The sequence below is a fragment of the Lasiodiplodia theobromae genome (genome assembly GCF_012971845.1).
Source record: "Lasiodiplodia theobromae strain AM2As chromosome Unknown scaffold_23, whole genome shotgun sequence".
Lineage (NCBI taxonomy): Eukaryota > Fungi > Ascomycota > Dothideomycetes > Botryosphaeriales > Botryosphaeriaceae > Lasiodiplodia > Lasiodiplodia theobromae.
This window is the reverse complement of record NW_023336439.1, coordinates 687,401-710,597: the sequence shown is the minus strand read 5'-3', so window position 1 is coordinate 710,597 and position 23,197 is coordinate 687,401. Positions and strand designations below refer to the sequence as shown.

Genomic DNA, 23,197 nt, shown 5'->3' with positions numbered 1-23,197 from the left:
AGCTACAGCACACCAATCATGATTGCACAGCTAACAGTTCACAAAGTTCGGCACTTGAGACGAAATCATGGGTTTCACAACATCCGTGGAGATTACGAGATATTTGTCAAATCACAGGTGATAGGGGGCTTGGAGTTGACGGGAGCTCTGAGTGGACCAGCTAGTTTCACGACAACACCACCTCATGCCTCCGAAAACAGGGGTCATAGGCCGCGCAGTGTCTTAGCTGTGCATCCTATCGCGGCAATCGATAACGCCCCAAGACGGCACGAGCTTCCGGGATGCGCTGACCCCGCATCTGTTGAGATGCACAGGACTGTAAGCAAAAACAGCACACGAACAGCAAACAATAGGGGCATTTTCCGACAGTCGAGGCGCTGCAGTACTTTGAACGCGCAGTGGCTCGAGAGGCCGAAGGAATCCCAACGGTGGCAGTCAGCTGAGCGTTGGCCGCGGCAGCTCCCCGCATGACCGCAGCGCTCCCGCGTGGCTTGCGGCTGCGATTGCGGGGAAAGCTATCAAGTCGTTACGCTACGGCAGTGCTCCCTAGCTTTGAAGACTCTGAAACTGTCGAGGAGAGGGGTGACTCGGGCTTCTTTCATGACGTCGGCGCGAAACAGGATGGCGTGCGTTTGAGCCGCAGCTGTCGCTGGTCGCTGCGGGGAAAGCGTCGCGAGTCGCGGGCGCAAGCGAGACAGCTGCGGCCGGACATCCTTGCGGCTTTCGGCCCACGGCCACCACACCACTACCTGAGCCTCCTCGACGCAGGAACGCCGAGAGGCCCTCCCTCCTCGCAAAGCCTTTTCTTCCCCCAGTTTGCTGCCGGGCGCCGCATCTGTTCCCCCATGCTCTATTTTGCCTGATTTCCTCGCTCGCTATCTCCCCTTCGCTCGGCCGCGGCCAGCTATCGTCTTATCGCCGCCCAGCTCCATTCCTCTCGACGACGTCATGGATTCGCGATTGCGACAGAATGCTCTCCTCCAACGATGCCGCGCCCTCACAGCCCTTGCTTTCCTCTTGATAGTCCTGATCTATGCGCCAGTCAACGCGACTGTTAACCACGGCACGCCGTCTTGGTCGCGCGACACCCCCGAAGCCGCTGCCGATGGCGCTCAGAAACCATTCCCGCGCCCCGAAGAGGCCAGCCTCGCCCCGAACGCCGACGCTACACCGGCAGCCATAATTCCTCCAGAGGGCGGCGGAGAAGTCCACTGGCCACTGAACCCTCTGGAAGAGCTGCACAACGCGCTGGAAACCATGCAGTCGCGCTACTTCGAGCTGTGGCTGGGCCAGTGGCCGTCGGCAATCGACTGGACCGCCGCCGTCATGGCCACCTTCGTGTCGGCCACGCTACACTCCCTGACGCGCTCGCTCGAATACGTGCTGCCGGGCGCCGAGCACCCGGTCATCGAAGGGCAGCGCATCGAGAACGAGATCAGCAAGTACTTCTCGCAGTCGGTGGCGTACTACTTTGGCGAGGACGCCTTCAGCTTGCGCATGCAGGCCTACGACGACATGCTGTGGGTAGTTCTGGGCTGGCTGGAGAGCATCAAGTTCATCGATCTGCACGCCAGCCGCCACTACCGCCGGCCCGCCAGCCCGGGCCGCGCGTGGTACGGCCACCAGTTCGCGCCGGGCTTCGCCCACCGTGCCCACATCTTCTACGATATCGCGTCGGGCGGCTGGGACACGGAGCTGTGCGGCGGCGGCATGACGTGGAACCCGCGCCTGACGCCCTACAAGAACGCCATCACCAACCAACTCTTCATCTCCGCGTCCATCGGCATGTACCTGTATTTCCCCGGCGACGAGAACACGTCTCCGTTCATGGTGCAGACAACCGATGGTGATGGAGGGCTGCCGACGGCGCGCCCACACGACCGCAAGTATCTTGCGGCAGCGGTGAACGGCTACAATTGGCTCCGTAATAGCAACATGACGAACAAGCAGGGCTTGTACGTCGATGGTTTCCATATCCGCAACTGGGGCAAGAACGGCAGCATCGGCACTGGCAAGTGTGATGAACGCAACGAGATGACGTACACATACAACCAGGGAGTCCTGCTGTCGGGCCTGCGCGGCCTGTGGGAGGGCACGGGCGAGCAGTGGTATCTCGAAGATGGCCACGAGCTCGTGCGGAACGTCATCAAAGCCACAGGCTGGGCAGAGCACGAGAAGAGGAGAAGAAGGGGCAAGGCGCTTGACGAGGACGAGACCGACGAGAGTGACGACGACAACGATGCCGTCGACGCGGACAAGAAGAAGAAAAAGAAGAAGAAGAAGAAGAACGGCAAGTACAAGTGGTACGGCATGGGCCGCGACGGCATCCTGGAAGAGGTGTGCGACGCCGACGGCACGTGCAGCCAGAACGGCCAGACGTTCAAGGGCATCTTCTTCCACCACCTCACCCTCTTCTGCGAGCCGCTGCCCCTCCAGCCCACCGTCCCCGGCGTCACGCACGGCGCCTCCCGGGAGACGGCCCTGCTCCACCGCCAGAGCTGCAAGGAATACGCCTTGTGGGTCGCCCACAACGCCCGCATGGCCCTGCGCACGCGCGACGGCGAGGGCCGCTTCGGCATGTGGTGGAGCGCGCCTGAGTGGGACGATGATGAGGCTGATGAGGTCGAGGTCGCGGCTCCGCCGTTGCCGCTCGGCGCCGTCGATTATAGGAATAATGACAGTTTGCCGGACGGCGAGATGTGGATGCCGATCAAGGACTACGATTGGAGCAACGGCGGCGACGACGGAGTCGTCGTCCCGGAGAGCGATGGGTTGCCGTCGTTCATGGGCTTCGACCCCGTGATGGCGGGGGCGACGGGGAGAGCGGCGAGGGTGGCGCAGAGTGCGGGCGGAGAGAGCGGAGCGGAGATGAGGGATAAGAACGATAGGGGCAGGGGGCGGACGGTGGAGACGCAGGGAGGTGGCGTGGCGGTTGTTAGGGCGCTGTGGGAGTTTGTGAATATGTATCGGGAGTGATGTGATGTGAGTGTGTGTGTGTGTGTGTGTGTGTGTGTGTGTGGAGGAGGGGATGGGGGGAGTTTCGTCTGCTCTTGGTAGCGACGCGTTGGGAGAAAAGGGCATGGTAGGTGTTACGTTTCGTTCTTTGATAGGCGGGATTTTGAGCGAGCTGGCGAAGAGCGTATATCATAGTGTGAGAGAGCTCTTCTTCGTTGGTTGGATTTTTCTGCGGCTTGTATGTTGGGCGTTTTGCTTCTGCTGTGTAGATATCCTTTTATGTGAATCAGATGCTTAGGGAGATGAGGTGAGATAGGTTACGGGTACAGGAATGAGCAGTGCTGTGTTTTGGATGTGCAAATGACCGCAGGATGAAGGGGGGATTTGCGTGCACGAGGTGTTGGCCCTGCATGTACAGCACCACTTGTGCTGTCAGCCGTCTCGTGGTCCTGGCAATTCTTGTCATCTGACGGTATTCATTTTGAGGGAGGTCGACTTTATAAGAGTCTTACTCTGCTCTATCACTGTGACTTCTCCATCAGCCCCTCCCATTGCGGTTAGAGCTATGGGTAGGCTACGTACTTTGCGCTATTCCAGTCCTAGAAGACATACACTTTCGGCTAGTTAGAAAGCTACTCCTCCTAACAGACGACGCAGCCAAGACGACCAGGGCATTTGACGATGCTGTAGTTTGTCAGGCAGTGATGGTGCGGCGCAGCAAAAGATCGTCATGATGAACTGCTGCAATATATGAGCCGTCGTGGAAGAGCGGCGGTATGGCTCTGGCTAGGAAGAGACGGCGAGTTGAGGAGAGGAGGAGCAGGCCGAACAGTGTCAACTTTGTTTCCGTCCGGGAGACAGAGCCCAGTCTGAAGTACGTTGATGATTGTGGAGTGCGTATTTTATTGATACTGTTGCTTCGTGTCTTGGGCAGTGGAGAGCCGAAGCTTTTATATGTGAAATCCACGCCGTTTCGAATAATGGAAGGCGTCATGTGGATGTGTGGTGCGGCTAGAGTCAGGTGCCGAGGCGGGTGTGCGGATGTGCCGGTGCTTTAAAAGCATAGCCGGACCTAGGATTTTCTACCAGCACCATCATGGTTTGACCAGAGCTTTGGATTACAATCCAGACGGAACTTTGGGTGAACGACAGCAAATGTACTTCCGCTCGTGGAGTTTCACTTGACCAACCCAAGCCATAGTCGTGATTCCGTGAAGTTCGGCCAGACTGCTCTGTTGGCGATAATGATAATCATGACAGGTAGATGGTGACTTGCATTAGTTCCTTCATGTAGGTCCGCACTATTTCACACTGCTGTGATTTGTATCAATTGCCTACCAAGGAGGTAGTGAGAAGGCGAGTATTGTGTGATAACGTCGGTAATATTCGATCTTCCAAAGGGAGCTTTATCGTAAACACATACAAGCCGTAATCCTAAAAAAGCGAAGATATGGACGTATATATGCAGTCTCCAATGCAAGGGAAACGCCGAATAATCTCTACAAAAGGACACAGCAGCGCTCCTCAGCCCAGATGCAATAAGCCTAAAAACCAACAAAACCAAAACGAACCTTAAATCACACCGGACTGCTCAGCGTCTTCCGCAACTGCAGCCCTATGCTCTCCCTCGACTCATCCTCAGCCTCCTTGGCCTTGACCCTCCGCCGCGGGGGCAGCAGCGCTCTCCTCCCCTTCCCAACCCACCTCACCACCGCCCTCCTCACCCCCCAGCTCTTTCGCCTAAAAAATCCTTCTTCTCGCTGTCGGGTACGGATGATGATGTAGTAGTGTTCGTAGTATTAGCAACAGTCCCTCCACCGCCACCGCCACCGCCTGTATCAGCCGGCGTATGCTGTTGCTGCTGCGGCAAAACCTTTTCCTCGGCGGGCGTCGGCACCTCCGGAATCTCCTCCATCTGCGGGACGCTCAATCTCCTCGGCCTGGGCCCACCGACCCTCATAATTCCGTTACCGGCATAGAACCCATTACTACCGCCGCTTCCACGATGGCTCGCGGAACGCCCGACGCCGGCAAGGCCGTTGGAGAAGGCGTTCTTCTGCTGCTGGAGGTGCAGCTCGCGCTCCGCGTCTTCGGCTTGCGAGCGGAGGAGCACGACACCGGGCGTGACGGGCTCCGGGTCGTCGTCTTCGACGATGTAGATGCGCGGGAAGATGAGGAGGAGGGATTCGTCGGGCGGGACCGTCATGGGGAGGGCGAAGGGGTTGGTGTTGGTGAAGATTGTTTTGTTGTTGCCGGTGCTGCTGGTGGTGGTTGAGCCGGTGTTGATGACGCCGTTGGAGAGGAGTTGTGGGCCCGGAGCGGTGGGGGCGACGGGGGCGGGCATGCCGGGGGTGATGGCGGCGGAGGAGCCGGTGTTGGGGGTTTTGGGTGTCGGTGTTTGCGGCGAGACTTTGGATGAGGGTGGGCTTTGTTGCGGGGTGTCGACCTTCGCTGTCTGCTTGTTGGCTACCGGCGGTGGCAGGCCGGTGTTGTGGGGGTGGACGTCGAATTGGAACTGGATGGGGCGCTCCCAGCCGTAGTCTTCGACCTGGAAGTCGGGCTCGAGCCGCAGCCGCAGGCGCTGGGCCTTCCACCAGATGTCGCGTGCGTCTTGCACGATCTGCTCCAGCCGGTTGCGGAAGCTTTCGACGTGTACTGCGGGCAGCAGGTCGTGAATGTGGTGCATCAGCTCCTTGACGATGCGTGTCACCAGCTCGTCCGCAATATCGGCCTGCTCGTCTTCGAACGTGGCGAGGAATATGCCGCGCGTGAAAGCTTCACGCTTGCTGTTCTCGATGGCCTGCCGTATCAGTATCTCACGCAGCCCACTCTCCTCGTGCAGGATGTACGACGGCTGGAAAAGGTATTTGTCGATGAGGCGAGCGAGGATGGCAAGAATTACGGCGATACGCATGGATTTGGCGCATTGAGAGTTGGACTGCGGAAGTGGGATGTTGTGTGAGAAGTCCTCCGGTTTCTTGATCTCGCTCCAGGCATAGGTGTTCTGTGCCGACTGTCAGTCGCGGTCATGGACAAGGAAAGGGGTAAAACTAACAACCAAGATTTCTTTAGGAAGGTCTTTCCTAAAGTAAGAAGAGATGAGATCATGAGCGGAGCGCCAAAGCTCGTCGAGCAGAGATATCCTGTGCAAGTGTAAGTCAGTATACCGCCGCCGCACCACCCGCGGGATCGCCATCAACTTACGAAGTCTCCCACTTCTCATCGCTCAGCGGCTCGGCAAACGATTCCAACTCGGCCAGCCTCTCGGTCGTGTCCTCGAGGTCCCTCTGCAAGTCCTCATTCTCGCGATGGCACGTCATCAACGACGACTTGGCCTTGTTCGCCTCCGTCTCCGCCTTCTTCAACTGCGCCGCCAGCCCCGCGATCTCAGCGCCCTTCTTCTCCGCCTCCTTCCGCGCCACCTCGGCGCGCTTCTCCATATCCTTCTTCATGTCCGCAATAACCTTGGCCGCCTTCTCGCACTTCTCCTTCTCCTGCTCGAGCAGACTGCGCGCCTGCCTCCCCTGCCTCACCAACTCCTCATCACTCTTATGCAACCGCGCGATATCCTCCTTCTGACGCCTTACTTCCGCCTCAAGCACGTCAATCTTAGCCGCCAGCTCGCGGCTCTCGCCGCGGTGGCGCTCGTACTCCTTGTTGTACGTCTCCAGAAACGCGGAACCGATGCGGTCGCGGTCGCGACGCTCATCTGCCAGCGCTTGCGCGTGGCGCTGCTGCTGCTCGTCCAGCGCCGCCGACAGCGCCCGCAGCTCTTTTTCCTTATCGGCCGCGACGCGCCGCAGCCGCGGGATCTCGTCGATCAGCTCCGCCGTGCCGTGGAAGCTGGCCGACGATGTGAAGGCGCGCGCCGCCTCGAAGAAGGCTTGTGCCGTGCGGGCGGCCTCCGAGAGCGAGTTGACCGACGGGTGTTGGGGTGGGTTGGCATTGTTGTTGCTGTCTTTGGTGTTGGGGTCGGTCTTGGTGCCGGCGCCGTTGCTGTTGATGCTGTTTCTGTTGCTGGTATTGCCGTTGACGCCGTTGCTGCCGACGCTGTTCCTGTTGCTACTGGTGTTCATCACCGCGGCGCCGGTGTCGGCCCTCGTCGGGAGGGGCGCCGGGGGTTGGACGGACATGGGAGGACGAGGGGGTGGTGCTGTGGATGAGGCGAATGACGGCGCATCATCTCATGCTCGTGACAGAGACAGTGATGCGCCAGAAAGAGAGGGGAGAAAAAGGCCCGGAGCGGTTGAAAATTAGAATGAAGGACTGGGACAAAGGCAGTGTAAATGCAGTGGAGGTGGGGATAATTTCTTGACCTGGCAAAGCATCTTCCCTGCGTACTGCGCCAAGTCTGGGTTGCATATGTACGTAGCTCCGAACGACGGGCTGCTCTTGCTTCCCCCCGGGCGCCTACATGCGGGTGATTCGCTGGATCATGCAGATGGCTGATGACGTTCCTCTCTGGCATCGTCGATAGACCCCCTCTTCGGCTTACCCACCTTCGCACAATTCTTCTAGAACTGAGGGGCTGCCGAATCGAGCCGTGAGCTGACGCTTCGAGAATTTTGCTCGGATGTGACGACTCGGCACCGCCATATCCGACTCAATTCATTCCATGTCGGATCCGAAGGCTTCGTGGTGTTGGCGACAGAGCTGGAAGCAGCATGTTTCATTGTACGGCGTCCGATGAGCTGTTCATTAGGGAAGGCATGAATCACGTCAGTTGACTTCCGATATTAGCTGTGCTGCAAGAGATAAGTTGGTAGCATGCCAGCGTGTTCGCTGCGCCATCAGCTGTTCCGCTGGACAAGTGCGGCTCTCGATGCAACAGCGGAATTGCTGCCAGCGCAGAACGAGGTCAAGCTTTGCAGGCTGACGAGGTAATCATCCTGTTGGGTGGTCGCGACAAGGGACGACATCCACGCGCCGCTCCAGACGTGGCGGGTCGTCATTCGGTTAACAGCTGCAGCTCCGCCTCCAATCAGCGCCGCCCCTCTGCCGTGCGTGGGATATGGTGGAGCTACGTGGCCCAGGGCGCGTAATGCTACTGTGTGAATTAGCTGATGCCGCCGCATGTCTCCTCGCGCAGATCCGGCAGATGATAAGTGATGTGCGTGTGGGGTGTTGGCCCGACGCGGCTCTGCGGCTTGGTCCTCGGGCCCGCAGGATTCGCGCCCGCCCCTGCCTGTCAATCGCCAGGGGTATGATGTCACTCCCTTGGCTTTATTCCACTTTCTTCTATAAACACTTCCTAGAGAATTCTTATGGGGAACCACATTCCTCGCACAATTGAGCATCGACCCAGAACGAATTTATCACACTTTTCTTTTGTCGTTCTGCCAAAACAACGAGCGGATCACCAAGTGGCAGACAGACCAAAAGCATAACCAAATGAAGTTTAACATAATCTGATCACGACAATCATTTTCAAAACATGCTGATGAGCAGAAAATCACGGAATATTGGGCTCATCATCTTTACATACACTTGGTGCTAAACACTGTTGCAACGAACTCACGAATTGGCTGACTAACAACATTCTCGGGACTCTCGGGAATGATACATGTCATGGAAACAGACGGCACAGACAGTGAAGAGTCAGCATATTAGTGCTTCCCACTCCCATGGACTACGTGCATGCAGTGTCGAAGAAAGCTGCAGGCCACAGCGCCACCTTTATACCGAACGGCCTACAGCAATCCGCACTTCTCCAGACCTGCCCACGAGGCTCGGGTCCCAACAGCGCAGCAGCTGAGCTGGGCGTGCCGTCGTCACCAGGCTGCGTCTGCCAGGTGCTGTCGCGTACGTGCACTGGTGCATATGACCCGACCCCCGGCTCTGGACATCGCGTGCACTGCTGCCACGGCGGCAGCTACCCGCGAACAGCAATGCGGAACCCGGTCTCCATAAAAGCGCTCATCGTGAGGCCTTCCAACCAGCTTCTCCGTGAGTTCTCACTACACTGTTGTGACAGATACTCAGAAACATGATCAATAACCCGTAGTACTTTGGCGGTTTGTGGTTCGCCGGGTTCGGGTCTGCTTCTGGAGAAGAGAGCGGCTATTGTGGACGAGCAATTGACCATTGCTGATTGTCAGCATCATTCGGTAGTAAGCTCAAACATCATTATCGCTAAATGCAATATCACGTAATATTTGATTTTGCATATAGTCCTTAGAGACAGGCTGTAAACTTTCGGATCTGAAGAAAGGGGAACGACCAGTTGGGCACAAACCCCAAGGTTCGAATGTCGGGAAAGAACTCAGAACAAGCCTAATGATTAGGCTTATGAGGTCTAGAAAATGGGAGGCATTTATAGCCTCAGCGAACTAGCACCACCCACGTGCATGACCCCAAGCACCATGCGCTAGCCCGCAGTATGGAATGAGCACCCAACCGAAAGCGGAATGCTAACAATACCTCAACCACACCCACGAAAGCTCAAGCACATCCAAACAGCATCCGAAGTGGAAAGCAGAATTGGAGTCATCCGAAACCGTTAATGCCATTGGCTATCGACAGCCACTTTTGTCATGCAATAAAATGCTATGAATTCCCCCCATCTCCCATGAGAACGCCCCTGCCCCCCTCCTCCCAGCATTCGAGCCGAATAATCCACTTGGAAAAGGTAAAGGAAAAAGTCGTCCTCCCCCTCCTCTCTCTACTCAATCACAAGAAAGCAGAGCCGGTGTAGACCGGGTGCAGTCCCGTGCCCATTAACAGATCTGCAAAGTCCCGCATGGCTTGCTCATCCAGCTCCTCCGTATCGATGAAATCGTCTATCTCTGGCTCCAGGTCCTCCCCGTCTGGTCCCGACACGGTGATGATAGGCGTGGCAATGGTGGATGAGTCATCGCTCGAGGTGGAAGAGCTGTCCGACTCATACGCTTCGTCATTTACCGGCCCATGCGGATGACGCCGGCCGCGATCAGCTTCTGAATGTTCGCGCGCACTTGCGGGTTCTTCATGTGCTCCTGCAGAGCCGCCGGGTCGCCCTTGGCCTGCTGCAGGATGCTCTGCATGACGGGGTCTTGCAGAATGCGGACGATCTGTCGTCTGTTAGGATTGAAGCAACACATAAACAGGGGAAATCAGTGTTCACTCACATCAGGGTCCCTCTGGATACGCTCCATGGTCTGCTCCTCGGTCTCGCCCTCACGAGCCGAGAACTGGGCCTGGATGGCCTTCTGCTGTGCCTGCTCAATTTCACGAGCGTTCTTGCCGTCATCGTGCTCCGAGGCCTCGGTAAGCACATCCAGAGCCTTGTTGTACTCGCGCATGGCCTGGAGAGCCTGAGCCTTGCGGAGGTAGGCACGGATGAACTTGTTGTCACGCTTGATGGCCTCGTCGCAGTCCTGGACAGCCGAAGGGAAGGCAAGGAGCTTGATGTAGCAAGCGGCACGGTTGCTGTAACCACGAGGGTCTTCGGGGGCGCGCTTGACCATCTCGCTGTAAGCCTCGACGGCACCAGCCCAGTCTGCGTTCTTGAACTTCTCGTTGCCGAGCTCGCGAGCTTCCTCGGCCTTCTGGGGGTCGATGTAGGCCTCCTTCTCGGCCTTGATCTTGGCCTTCTCAACCGCGCGAAGCTTGGTGAGAATGTCGGGGGTACGGTGCTCGGTGAGGGACTTCTGGTAGAATTCGATGGCCTTGCCCAGATCACCCTTCTTCTCGTACGAAGTGCCAATACGGCCGAAGGCCTTGGCAATCAGCTTGAAGTCGGCAAGAACCTCACGGCCGTGGTCGACAGCACGCTGGCAGGCCTCAATGGCGCCATCGTAGTCACCCTTCTCGAACTTGGCAGCACCCAAGTTGGTGAGGTAGGTGATGTCCTCGTAGATTTCCCATGCCTTCGAGTAGTGCTCGATAGCCTCGTCGAACTGCCTCTTCTTGTAGAACTGAGTACCAAGGGCCTTCTCCTCGTCGGCCTTCGCCTTCAGCTCCTTCTTCTTCAGCGCGTCCTCATCTTCCGGTTCCGGTTCGGGCTCCGGCTCGGGGGCCTTCTTAGGCTGCTCGGGCCTCGCGTCGGGCATGGGTACATCCTCCTCGGCCTCGGCGGGCTTGGGAGCTTCCTGGGCGCCCTCGGGCGGCTGGCCAAAGCTCATGTCGATGCCGAGCAGCACGCTCATGACCTGGAGGAAGCGCGGATCACGCATCTCCATACCAACGCTCTGGGGGTTCTGCTTTATGCGCTGGAGCTTCTGCATGAACTCCTGGTCGGCCAGCAGGCTAGCGGTCTTGGGGTTGGAAGCGAGCTTCTGGATGAGCTGAGGGTCGTTGAACATGTTGGCCAGGCCGCCGGTGGGGTCGGCGCCATCGCGACGAGCCTCAGCCTCAATGGCGCGCTGGACAGCCTCGAGGCCGGACTTCGCCTGGGCATTGGCGGGGTCGAGCTTGACAGCCTCTTCGTATGCGTCGACGGCGGTGACTGTGTATTTTGGTCAGCGGTGGGTTCCACAAATCAAAGGGACAACAAAGGGCACGCACCAAGGTCGCCCTTGCCGTGCAAGGCTGCGCCCTTCCGTGCCCAGCCTTTGCTCCAGTCGGGCTTGATCTCGGTCGTCTTCTCAGCGTCCTTGAGGGCGTTGTCGAAATCCCTCAGCGAGGCGTAACATGCGGAGCGGTTGGAGTAGAGCACATGGTTGGAGGGGTCGATCTCAATGGCCTGCGAGAACTTTTCACTTGTCGAGGTCAGCTCCGGTGTGTGCGGCTTGGGCAGTGACATGCACTCACATAGCTTCGGGGAACTGCTTGGCGGAGAAGAGCTTGTTGCCCTCGGCCTTAAGTGCGTCGGCCATGGTGAGCGCAGGGCGTGCGATGCGTCGCGAAGAGTGGATTGGGTATCTTGGTAGTGGTGTGGAGAGGGAAGGTGACGCGCAGCGCGATGGAGCTCTGGAGTTTAAGACGGCGATCAGCCAGTCAAGACCTGGAAATTGCTAGAAGCCTCCGCCCCGCCCCGCCCCACGCGACTCACCCGAAAGTCTCAGCCGCCTCCTCACCCAATCTGCGCCTCACGCCGGCCACAACTTATCTGCGCCTCAGCCTTGCGCAACGACATCGCTCACCTTGCTGGACACTTCCAGGCAGCACCTCACTTTCGCAAACCGCCACAGCAACAAGGCTGAGCACCATGACAAATGCCTTCACGTCACACCAAACGCCGCCGCTCGCTCCGAATTCCAAAGCCGCTGTCCATCTACCGCGAGAATCCGTCTACCCTTTGTCTGGCCTGGACGTCGGCAGCCGTTTTATGAGACACAACTGCCTGTGGCGCTTCAGCTAGTTTGGCATTGCGATCATTACATGCGTGTTAGTCGCTCTTCGGCGGTGCACAAAATGAAGCCGGAGATGATGCGGGAATATGTAGGATGCAGTTTGGAGAGCAGATTCAACCCTGAAAATATGTTCTGTTTGATGCTGTTGGAAAGACTGTGTTTAGGAACCAGCGGGTGTATCATTGGATCTGGACCCACTATGCCTCACGAACAGGGTGACCCAGGAGTTCAGGGAGAGCCAAATGCGGGTTGTGGGGACGGCCGAGTAGGCTGCTCACGAAAATTGAACAGGGTGAGCTCCCCTAAGCTCGACTGATTGGTTTCCATTGGCGCTCTGTGCTGAGAGACATGCGCTGCTATTGGCCGGCTCTGCACTCTGCGCCACCGATTTCCTCAATGCCGAATTGGACTTACGTAGACCCAACAGACAGATCCTAGCCATGTTCAAGCTCAAGGTGAGGAGTTTCAATATCACGATGGCATTAAAAAAAAAAGAAAGAAGAAAACCGAAACCGAAGCTGAAGTGCGAGGAATTAAGCTCAGAAACCTCACCGCGCGGCAGAATCAGCCCCACCAACGACAGTTTCGAGATGCTCCGGTCTGTGTGCGTGCCATTACTGTGTGACGAAGCTTTGGATATCTCTCACCTGACTAGACTCGCTCAGATTCTTCTTCGGTTACCAGAACCTTTCCAGTGGCCTGCTTTCCGGTGTTGTTCATGTTGGACTGGATGTTTTATTGACCGAAGGCCAAGAAGTTGGAAGATGTCACTGTTCTATGGACCTGTCAGGCTGCCGTCAAACCACCTAGCCGGTGTCAAGCGTCCGGTAAATTATTCCCTTGGTCGTTTAAACCTCAATAAGGGACAAGGGTCTATATCTAAACCGAGGGTCACCGATTCGCTACCACGGCAGTCAAAAATCAAATCTACATATAAATGCCGCTGTTGCTGCAAGATTCCGTGTCTACAAATATTTCCACCAGGGTCTCTTGCTTACTTGACGCTCATACCCCAACAAAAAAAAAAGAAAGACGCTGTGTCAAGATGCCCGCCTTTTCATTCTCGTCCATGTTCCAGGAACAAGGCCCTAGGAAACGCCTAACCAAGCAGCCCAAACCAACCTCCACACCAAAAAAGAACTCCCACCCCTCCTCTCCGAACACCTCCACTCCCGCACCACCACCACCATCCGCCAACACCCCTTCTTCCACCACAACCGCCACCACTCCACACTCAACGCCAGCAACCGCGCCCACCCCCGTCCTCACCCCCAACTCCTCCTCCTCCAACAACAACGACGACGAAAACAACAGCAAAAACCCCCACCCCATCCCAACCCACCGCCAACCACGCTCCCCCACCCCTCCCACCACCACCACGGCGACGCCCACCGGCGACCGCTGGGCCTGGGCCTACCTCGACCCGCCCGACCCGCGCTTCCCGTCGCGCCCGCCCATCCCGCCGCTGGCCGACTGGGCCGAATGGGCGGCGCAAGATGCCGAAGAGTTCGAGGAGCTGCGCAGGGGCTGGAACAACAATAACAGCAGCAGCGGCGACGACGGCAACAGAGTCGTCCTGCAGCGGCACCAGGCGCAGGAGGTGCAGCAGGCGCCGCATCAGCATCAACAACAGCAGACGACGACGCGGGAGGAGCGGCGGGAGCGGAAGAGGGCGCGGATGGCGCGGCGGGAAGAGGAGATGGAGGCGTGGTGGAGGTGGTATGAGAGGGAGAATAGGGCGATGGAGGAGCAGAGGGGTGACAGGGCGTTGGAGGAGGAGGAGCAAAACGAGATCGAAGCGGAGAGAGCGAAGTTGGAGGAAGAGCGGGTGAGGCTGGAGGAGGAGAAGAAGAAGAAGAAGAAGAAAGGGAGGAAGGTGGTGGAGTGGGAGGAAGAGGCGCGGGTTCGGGAGGTGGAGCGCCATGAGCAGTATCCGCGTCAGGAACGAAGCTATGTGGAGCAGTGGCTTGGTGAGCAGCAGGGACGCAACCCTCAGTCACAACTACAGGATGGTCGGTCCTTGTTACGGCAACACCAACCGACTATCAATAGGCATGTGCAGTTTGCGGAGCTGCCGCGCAAGGAAGACAGTTTCCACAGCAGGAATGACTGATGGACTCATCACAAGGAACCTGCAGACTAGATGGGCTGGACGCTGAGGAGTACGGAGCAAATGTAAGAGCAGGCAAAACCAAGCTTTTCGGCCACTGGCGTTGGGGGCGCGTAGGTGCCAAAAGAAATGATCCTCCCGGAGGCGTGGGTAGTTGAAGCTATCATCCGGACACAAATGTTTATTTAATAATTCGACATCTACATCCGGACAGTAGCTTTTGATACCTATGTAGCCAGATGGAAATTATGGCTCAGGTCTTTCGGCAACCATTGTGGGGGGTGCAAAAGGCTCAATTGAGAGAGCACTTATTAGATATCTGTATCATCTTCTCATATTCTTCCTCTTTATCTGATTCTTATCAGCCTCATCTAATCAAGCAATAGAACCATTACATGATTCCAAGCTTTCCGAAAGCCTCAATCACGTCTTTGTCTACGTTGACCAACCACTCATCTCTGAACCTGTCCTGCCCACCACATGCGGCTATGGCTTGCTGCAAGTGGTCACGGATGAAGGGCATGATGTTCACGATATGAACGGGATCGGTAAAAATCATATCGCGGCGGCGGACCTCGTCTGGTGCTTCAGGGGTCTCTGCCTGCTGGTCTTCGCGTTGCCATACCAAACAACTGTACATGTTATTAACTTTGCTTGCCAACTGCAATTCAGGATTGTACTCACTCCACGCTTGGGTCCGCATTGCCATCTGTCAGTTCGATGACAATGTCCGTCCACATTGTCATCAGGTCTTGCAGCTTGATCAAGATCCAGTCCTTGCCGGTCTCAAGCAACTTTGTGATAGCCAAGCACATCAGCTTTTTGCTGACCGGTGCCGCGATATTGTCAAGGTGGTCGAACCACTCCTCCAACAGCCACTTCATGCGCGCTTCGAGTGCTTCGGCAGCATCTTGTGTACCGTCGGCCGAGGTCCGGGTTTGTGCAGCTTCGATGGCGCCGAGGAGAACACGGTTGGAGGCGAGGCCGATACGGGCAATGACGGTCCAGTAGTCCGTCTCGACAATGCCGTCGACAGCAGAGGGCCTTGCGCAGAGTCAGCACCTCGGGAGCAATAGTACTTCTCAGGGAAATGCACTTACCGAGCGTTGGGGCCGGTCTTCTGGTGGGCTTCCCAGGCTCCCTTCAGCCCATCCAGGAGACCAGTGAAGAACTCGGTTCGGATCATGTCAGCAGTTAGTATTTCTACGGCCGCCTCTCCGCCTAGAAGGTCTGCGGCGCGTACGTAAACTTCCACGAGGTGAGTGACAAGACCGTTAGCTTCGGGTCGCAGGGAGCCGAGAAGCGATGCTGAAGCAGGTCAGTGGCTCGAACAGCTGAATAAAAAAAAAAACATATGCGGGTGTTTGAAGCTATCGTCCGGACGAGAATGTGAAATTAAGGCAGGAAGAGAGGCACTTACAAAGCGAGCTCAAAAGAGCTGTACGGAGATGGTCGGAGCACATCTCAGTTGGTGCTAAGAGAAGGTACACCTCTGCAATCTCGAGTGTCTTCCGGAGGCTTTCACTACCGAGCTCGAGTGTGGGGATGAGATACGGTGCAAGCGAGAGGACCTCTGGGGAAGCCGGCACCGGTGTTTGGATGAGTACTGCGTGCCACAGTTCGAGGGCATCCTCTAGAAGGTAGACCTGTGTGTCCGAGCCAGGTTCAAGAGTGTTCTTGATGATTGGGATCACCATGGAATGAAGGGGGACCGACTCGGCCTTCATGGCATTGATGAGACGAGCCAGGATTGTGAGGATTGCCTGCTTCATGAGATGCTCCTCACCGGATTGCTCCCAAAGAGGTGGCAACAACGAAACAATGCTGTTCGCATATGGCGTAATATGATGTTCGAGGCGCTCGACCACAACACTGATGGTATTCAGAAGCGCCATTTTCGTCTCGCTCAGTTCAACCTCGCCGATGAGAGCCATTAGGCGGTTTAGCACATTCGAGGCATGGGGCATAAAGCCCTCAATCTTGAAGTCCCAGTCATCAGCGATGTTCTTGAACTGGCGTCCGGCCGTGACGCGGACAACATGGTCGTTCAACGGATCTTCTTTGTTGAGCAAGTGATCGAAGATCTGGTAGACGAGGGGCCGAGTTTCATCAGAAACCTTGATCGTGATCCATTGGCCCAGCAATATCGCTATCCGACGGCGCAAAAGATTGTAGCCAGGCTTCTGCTTTTGAACCTCGGCGACCAGCGTGGATCTGATGAAACCATCGAAGTCGAGCTCGTGATGAAGAACAGGGGCCGCTAAGCCGACAGCAGTGTAGACGGAATCTTTGAAGAGGATGTTCTCGTTGTCTGGTGAAGCCACGGAATAGAACACCTGGAGGAGTGGTTGGACGAGAGTCTTGAAGTTTATGGCCAAATCGAGGAAGAGTCTCTCGGCGCAAGACCTTATCGAGTACTCAATATCATCACCCTCCATGTCTTCTCGTCTTTCCCACTCATCCGGCTCCTCTTCCCACTGACGAAGATCACTTGGCCTGAAGACAAAATAACGCGTCACCACGGTCTCCATCATTTCGCGTACGAAATCTTCACCGAGGAGCTCCTGTTTTACTAGCTGCGTCGCTTCGGCTCTCTGTAGGAAAAAGTTAGCTAAGACAGGCAGAGTGGTGTAAGTTCATGACTGACCTCCTGCTTCTCTTGCTCATGGCGGTACTTGAAAGTTTGCGCTGGGTTGAACACCATCCTCAGGCATGCCCGTATCAGCAACAAGCCTTTCAAACAGAGACGTTCCATGATGGATTTCTCATCGTCATCTGTGTCGCCATCAGTACCAATCTGCCCCTCCATGGAGGCTTGTTTGATGCCGAAGTTCTCGCCAAACTTGACGATAAGTCCCCAATAAGCCTTGGTAGTGTTTATGGAGTCGGGAAGCAGAACGAAGGCAGCAGGGTGAGTTTTTGACATTTCAAGATGCAGCTTAGCAAGCTGAAGGAGGTGCTTTTCGACGAGTTCTTTCACAGGAGATGAGAGCGTGGATGGTTCCTGCGATGTGATTGTGAGGAAATCGCCCAGCTGATTCCGGACAATGCCCCAGAATTGCTGCACGTCAGAATCGCGGTTGGGAAACTCGAATCCTGAAACTAGAACTCGACGCAAGACCTTGATGGCAAGTAGACTTTGCTCGATACTTTCCAGAGCGCCCCCTTCATCGTCGCCTCCATGCTGCAGGAATGCCAGCCATTGCTGGACCTTTTCCATGTAAATATGACCGAGGACACGGAAGACCTCGGGGGAGATGGACAGTAGGTTAGAGCGAAGTCTTATGATGCGTCCAGTGGCCAATTCCTTGATGATATGAAGAAGGATCAAGAGGGTACGCGGCAGATAGAGAGGGTTGGCGCCTGGGGACGTGGACTGGCGGAGGAGATCGAGCACGTGGTTGATGACATCTGGCCAGTCGTGCGGAAACTCGAATCTGACGATTTTTGCGATGACAAGGGCATTTTGCAATGCAAGCCTCTGGTCAGCCTCATTGACTCCGCTTTCCAGTAGCCTCGAACGGATGAGGGTCTTGTCTTCTTTGCTGACCGCACTGCAAGAGGTCAGTATCCAAGGCGTGAAACAAGGCAAGGTCTTTACTTCGTGGCAGTCTTCCTCCAGTACTTGTCAATGCCGTTCTTCAGCTGAATAATGGCGAGATAGCGGATCTCTACAGGCAAGGATTTGTCAATGAAGGCGGCCTAATTATTCGTTAGTCTCATATACAAGCGGATCCTTGCAGTTTCATGGTCATTCCGGGAAGCTGGCGCAAAGAGAAGACAACCCGGTGTGGCGAAGATGCGTACTTGGAGTAGTGGGTAGAAACCCTTCTCGGATTCCCATTTCTGCAACTGTTTCGTGCCAGTCTGAATCTGGTGCGGATCGCTCGATGCGGCAGACCGGAGCACGTGAAAGAGCAGATTCTCCGTGAGCGGATTTGCTTCGGCGGGAAGCTCGAGGACTTCCATCGCGGTTTATTTGGTGGTCAGCAGATCAGGGCAGTGCGGGTTCAGAGCGCGGGCATTAGAGAATCTATTTGGTGGCGAAGTTCGGCCACGGGGTGGTGGTCGTCAAGCCAGCACACGCGCAGCGAAAGAAGTCGCGCCCCGCGATTACGCTTAACCCTTCTGGGACTAGCGCAACAGGGCTCCCGATGTCGCCTCAGGGCTACGTGGGTAGTTTGAAGCTATCATCCGGACGTAGATGTATATTTAATACGTCATCTCACCTTTGAAACACCAGGAATGTTTAATATTATACGTCATAGTAGCTGCAACTACCTCCGTAACAAGCTTAGATGCTAACAGAGATTACTGAGAGGTATCGCAGCTGAAGGCTAGCATGAATTTGTTTTCGCTCATGTCGTGGGCAGTTGAAGCTATCGTCCGGACGTCAATGTACAATTGTTAATTCTCCATTTACACCCGGATGTTTGCTTCAACTGCCCATATATGTTACTTTTCTTTTTCTTTCCGTTTCTGAAAAAAAATAACGGCTAGGACATGGGTACCATATATTCGAGGGTCCTACCATTCTTCGCGCTAGCTTCGGCTGCAACATCCCTCTGCCGTTACGATGGCTCAGGTCTTTTAGCAGCCACTGTGACGGGCATTGATCTTCGTCATGTCCCAATGGTCATGGGCTTTTCCGTCCGAGAGGGGCCGGCAGCCCAATCCGACTGAATCAATAGCAATCACGAGCGTCGCTTATCGCACGGACGACGGCCTTGCTGGAAAAAGAATTCGAGACCCGAAGTGCCAAATGCTTAACACCTAACCTCAGGGGGGATGGGATATCGGGTGCATTAGGAGGTGGCTGAGAGACAACGCCCTGCTGAAAGGGATGCGCCCGTCCGACCCTATCGGGGAGAGACTATAGGGCCCTAAAGCGGCGGGGCTGCGCCGGGCGGCGGACCATTCAGGCGGCGGGCTAGCTGGCGGGAAAGTGCTGCAACTTGCACCCGGAAGCAAGGTCACCAGGTTGTTTGATGGCAGCACCCGTATGCGGCAGCGTTAGACGCAGATCTCCCGCCGAAGCCCTGGAGTTGCACAAGAGCCCCCACGTGCTGGTGCTGTCATCACAGGCACGAGTCGCTGGCCGCTGTGGTGTGGCGCTGCTCATTTCCGAGCGGCCTGATCCGGGCACGACAGGGTTGACAGCCCGCACAACAGCTTCTCGAACAACTTTATCTCTGACAGAATGTTTTCCTCCGCCCACCGCGACACGAGCGCGGCGAGATGAATCGGGCAGCAGGCCCGTCCGCAGACGAAGATACTACGTGGCGCTTGCGCTTCCCCCCCAAAGCTTCCAGACGCTGCTTGCAGGCAGGGAGTACGAGGTGCAGCGCATTAGTGTGGCGAAACGCCTCAGGCAGCCTGCGAGGGACGGCAGCCGCGCAGCTAGCGCCCTGGCCAGCCAGGCGCCGCTAGACGCAAGGCCGTAAGCCGGACGCCACTATCATGAATATTTTTTTCGGTTGAGTCTTGAGTGTGTTGGTCCCATGTCTTTGGCTGCGCCCGCAACACACCGCGTGAATTGGCTCAGGAGGGGTGCAGCAGGGCCGAATGGCCGGTGAGCTGGGTGCAGGACGGCGGGCGTGTCTGAAGCAGCTCGAGCGAAGATCATGGCAGCGCAATTCGCCGTGTGTGGAGCTCGCAGGCATCGCGCGCCCTGCGACTGGCTCTCCCGCGTCCCAAATTTAGCGTCCGCCAACCGTGCCTGCCGTCGCTGCGTAAACTCGCTGTTGGCGGGTCGCTGGCACACCGGCCGCCGTTCGCGGCTGCCCGCCAGCAGCGCCTCTGCATGCACGGGGCGCCTCTGGAGCTTTGGCCACCGCTGAAGCTCTCCCCCTACCGCCCGCCGCGCGAGTACAATATCTGGCCAGCTGCCAACTTCCCTCTGCTCCTCTGCATCTCCTCTTCTTTTCTTGCATCACCTTGACTCATCCCGCAGCGGAGGCCCGATCGTCACTGCGACCGCCCCGTCAATCCCACTTCCAAACGCTCGCTCAAGTACGCCCCGCCCCCTCCTCCCCTCACTCGCCCATTCGTCATTCCTCCTGAAACGCCGAGCTGACTTCTTCCGCCCGCAAACTCAGACTCTGCCCTTACCCTTTCTCTTCACAACACGATCACAATGGCCTCTCGCATCAAGGACGCTCTCCCCTCCCACCTCAAGCCCAGCAGCGCCGAGGATGGCTTTGGCAGGCACCATGGCAAGACCCAGTCGCACATGGTAAGTCTGCACTCCAATCCGCCCCCCAACCAGCAGCGTGTCGATTCGGCGTGCGTCCGAATCATCCTGGAAACGGCCTACCGACCGGCTACGCTCAATGGATCTCCGGCAGCGGCGGCAGATGGCCTTCGTCGGATGAGCCTTCGAGCGAGCCACCGAGTGGCCTCACCACCGAAGCCCCTCAACACCATCTCCACACGTCATTGATCTGCATCGGTGGCTCACGCAACGACGGCCTCCGGGTCGTGGTGGCACATTCTCGAGACCTCGCCCATGGACCGCCGGCGTCTGGACAAACAGGGGCGGCAGAACGAGGCAGCATCCGATGGAAATTTCGCGATGTACGCTTGCCCAACAGGCGGAACGCTCTGCTTGCTTCCTGTGTGTTCACGAGCGCCCCCCTGGGCACGGATCGAGCACCAGAGCCCCACTTTTAAACGTGGGAGTCCCCTGGAGACCGCCCCTATCCCTGCTGCTTTAGGCTCGCCGTCGATTGTTTAGTCCAGGATCACGCTTCTGAGCAAAAGCTCTGTGACGCTTCGGACAGACATAGCTTTATCCAGGATTGCACACGCTGGATCGGACACGCTGCTGGCACCATGTCGTCTTCCCACTTGCGTAAAGATGCTAATACTACTGACGTGAAGGCTTTCGAGAACACCTCGACGTCTGTTGCTGCCTCTCAGATGCGCAATGCCCTGAACAACCTCGCCGATACCGTCAAGGACCCCGCCGAGAAGCAGGTACGTCGAATACTATGCCATACAACGGAGCGAGATAATGACTAGTTTGGCAACAGCGGTTCGAGACGGAGATGGACAACTTCTTTGCCCTCTTCCGTCGCTACCTGAACGACAAGGCCAAGGGCAACGCGATTGAGTGGTCCCGCATCGCTCCTCCGAAGCCCGAGCAGGTCGTCAGCTACGCCGACCTGCCCAACACCGAGTCCGTCGAGTTCCTCAAGAAGCTCGCCGTTGTCAAGCTCAACGGTGGTCTTGGTACCTCCATGGGTTGCGTTGGCCCCAAGTCGGTCATCGAGGTCCGTGACGGCATGTCTTTCCTTGACCTGTCGGTCCGTCAGATCGAGTACCTGAACAGGACTTATGATGTGAACGTTCCTTTCGTTCTCATGAACTCGTTCAACACCGACGCCGACACTGCCAACATCATCAAGAAGTACGAGGGTCACAACATCGACATCATGACCTTCAACCAGTCCAAGTACCCCCGTGTGCTCAAGGACTCGCTCCTCCCCGCTCCCAAGTCGGCCGACTCTCAGATCTCCGACTGGTACCCTCCGGGCCACGGTGACGTTTTCGAGTCGATGTACAACTCTGGCATCCTCGACAAGCTGATCGACCGCGGCATCGAGATCATCTTCCTGTCGAACGCCGACAACCTCGGCGCCGTCGTCGACCTGCGCATCCTGCAGCACATGGTCGAGACCGAGGCCGAGTACATCATGGAGCTGACGGACAAGACCAAGGCCGATGTCAAGGGTGGTACCATCATCGACTACGAGGGCTCTGTCCGTCTTCTTGAAATCGCTCAGGTGCCCAAGGAGCACGTCAACGAGTTCAAGTCGATCAAGAAGTTCAAGTACTTCAACACCAACAACATCTGGCTCAACCTCAAGGCCATCAAGCGTGTTGTTGAGAACAACGAGCTTGCCATGGAGATCATCCCCAACGGCAAGAGCATTCCGGCCGACAAGAAGGGCGAGGCCGACCTGTCTGTGCTCCAGCTCGAGACTGCCGTCGGTGCCGCCATCCGCCACTTCAACAACGCTCACGGTGTGAACGTTCCCAGGAGGCGCTTCCTGCCGGTCAAGACGTGCTCTGACCTCATGCTGGTCAAGTCGGACCTGTACACTCTGCAGCACGGTCAGCTCGTCATGGACCCCAACCGCTTCGGCCCTGCGCCCCTCATCAAGCTCGGCTCGGACTTCAAGAAGGTGTCGAGCTTCCAGTCGCGCATTCCTTCGATCCCCAAGATTGTCGAGCTTGACCACCTGACGATCACGGGTGCGGTTAACCTCGGCCGTGGCGTCACGCTGAAGGGCACCGTCATCATCGTCGCGACGGAGGGCCAGACGATCGACATTCCTCCGGGATCGATCCTGGAGAACGTGGTTGTCCAGGGTAGCTTGCGCCTGCTGGAGCACTAGAGGGTGAGCGGTGAAAAAAAATCAACGGGTAGATTGGACCACGTAAAGTGGAATGAGAAACGCTGCATATGGCATGCAGACGGAAGTACATGTTGGCGAATGCTCTTTTTTAGTCTAGTGCACGTTTAATAGAAGCATGATGAACGGTAACGGTTGTGCAACTTGTGTGTGAGGCGTGGTTGACTGCATGCGGTGGAGCGTGGGGAGGAGGCGGGGCGGGCCGCGGTGATGTCAGTGGGGTGGGCGGATGCCTTGGAGGCTCAGTCATCGTGGCCGTGGCTCAGTGGCCCGACGTGACGCAGGCGGGCGCAGGCAGAACCCAGGCAAATAGGCAGGCGCCGGAATGCAGAGAATGCAGGTGATGGGCGGCGGCGCAATCGGGGTGCGCAGGCGTGCATCGTGCGAGCCGGTAAGCCCTATAAACGGCGGCCGGCACCCAAAGCCAGGCGTGAGCCCGC

General features: G+C 56.9%; 6 protein-coding genes across 6 annotated transcripts; 3 read left to right on the top strand and 3 right to left on the bottom strand.

The window, feature by feature from the left end:
* Nucleotides 1-948: 948 nt before the first annotated feature.
* LTHEOB_7721 (Glycosyl hydrolase) lies at nucleotides 949-2,976 on the top strand (the record flags this gene model as incomplete). The annotated part of the gene is made up of 1 exon (XM_035517119.1): nucleotides 949-2,976. One exon carries the CDS (start codon nucleotides 949-951, stop codon nucleotides 2,974-2,976), a length of 2,028 nt encoding a protein of 675 aa, XP_035371230.1.
* Nucleotides 2,977-4,675: 1,699 nt separating this feature from the next.
* On the bottom strand, nucleotides 4,676-7,088 carry LTHEOB_7720 (Mei5 protein; the record flags this gene model as incomplete). Its single annotated transcript, XM_035517118.1, has 3 exons — nucleotides 4,676-5,959; nucleotides 6,011-6,098; nucleotides 6,160-7,088. 3 exons carry the CDS (start codon nucleotides 7,086-7,088, stop codon nucleotides 4,676-4,678), a joined length of 2,301 nt encoding a protein of 766 aa, XP_035371229.1.
* A 2,536-nt stretch (nucleotides 7,089-9,624) lies between these two features.
* LTHEOB_7719 (Tetratricopeptide TPR-1) lies at nucleotides 9,625-11,750 on the bottom strand (the record flags this gene model as incomplete). Its single annotated transcript, XM_035517116.1, has 5 exons — nucleotides 9,625-9,811; nucleotides 9,856-10,004; nucleotides 10,062-11,380; nucleotides 11,440-11,633; nucleotides 11,686-11,750. The coding sequence occupies 5 exons, from the start codon at nucleotides 11,748-11,750 to the stop codon at nucleotides 9,625-9,627; spliced, it is 1,914 nt and encodes a 637-aa protein (XP_035371228.1).
* Nucleotides 11,751-13,272: 1,522 nt separating this feature from the next.
* Nucleotides 13,273-14,340, top strand: LTHEOB_7718 (uncharacterized protein; the record flags this gene model as incomplete). The annotated part of the gene is made up of 1 exon (XM_035517115.1): nucleotides 13,273-14,340. One exon carries the CDS (start codon nucleotides 13,273-13,275, stop codon nucleotides 14,338-14,340), a length of 1,068 nt encoding a protein of 355 aa, XP_035371227.1.
* A 388-nt stretch (nucleotides 14,341-14,728) lies between these two features.
* Nucleotides 14,729-18,306, bottom strand: LTHEOB_7717 (Importin 11; the record flags this gene model as incomplete). Its single annotated transcript, XM_035517114.1, has 8 exons — nucleotides 14,729-14,969; nucleotides 15,022-15,381; nucleotides 15,438-15,508; nucleotides 15,581-15,645; nucleotides 15,758-16,931; nucleotides 16,985-17,891; nucleotides 17,939-18,039; nucleotides 18,145-18,306. 8 exons carry the CDS (start codon nucleotides 18,304-18,306, stop codon nucleotides 14,729-14,731), a joined length of 3,081 nt encoding a protein of 1,026 aa, XP_035371226.1.
* Nucleotides 18,307-20,473: 2,167 nt separating this feature from the next.
* On the top strand, nucleotides 20,474-22,739 carry LTHEOB_7716 (Utp-glucose-1-phosphate uridylyltransferase protein; the record flags this gene model as incomplete). The annotated part of the gene is made up of 3 exons (XM_035517113.1): nucleotides 20,474-20,572; nucleotides 21,220-21,315; nucleotides 21,372-22,739. The coding sequence occupies 3 exons, from the start codon at nucleotides 20,474-20,476 to the stop codon at nucleotides 22,737-22,739; spliced, it is 1,563 nt and encodes a 520-aa protein (XP_035371225.1).
* Nucleotides 22,740-23,197: the final 458 nt, after the last annotated feature.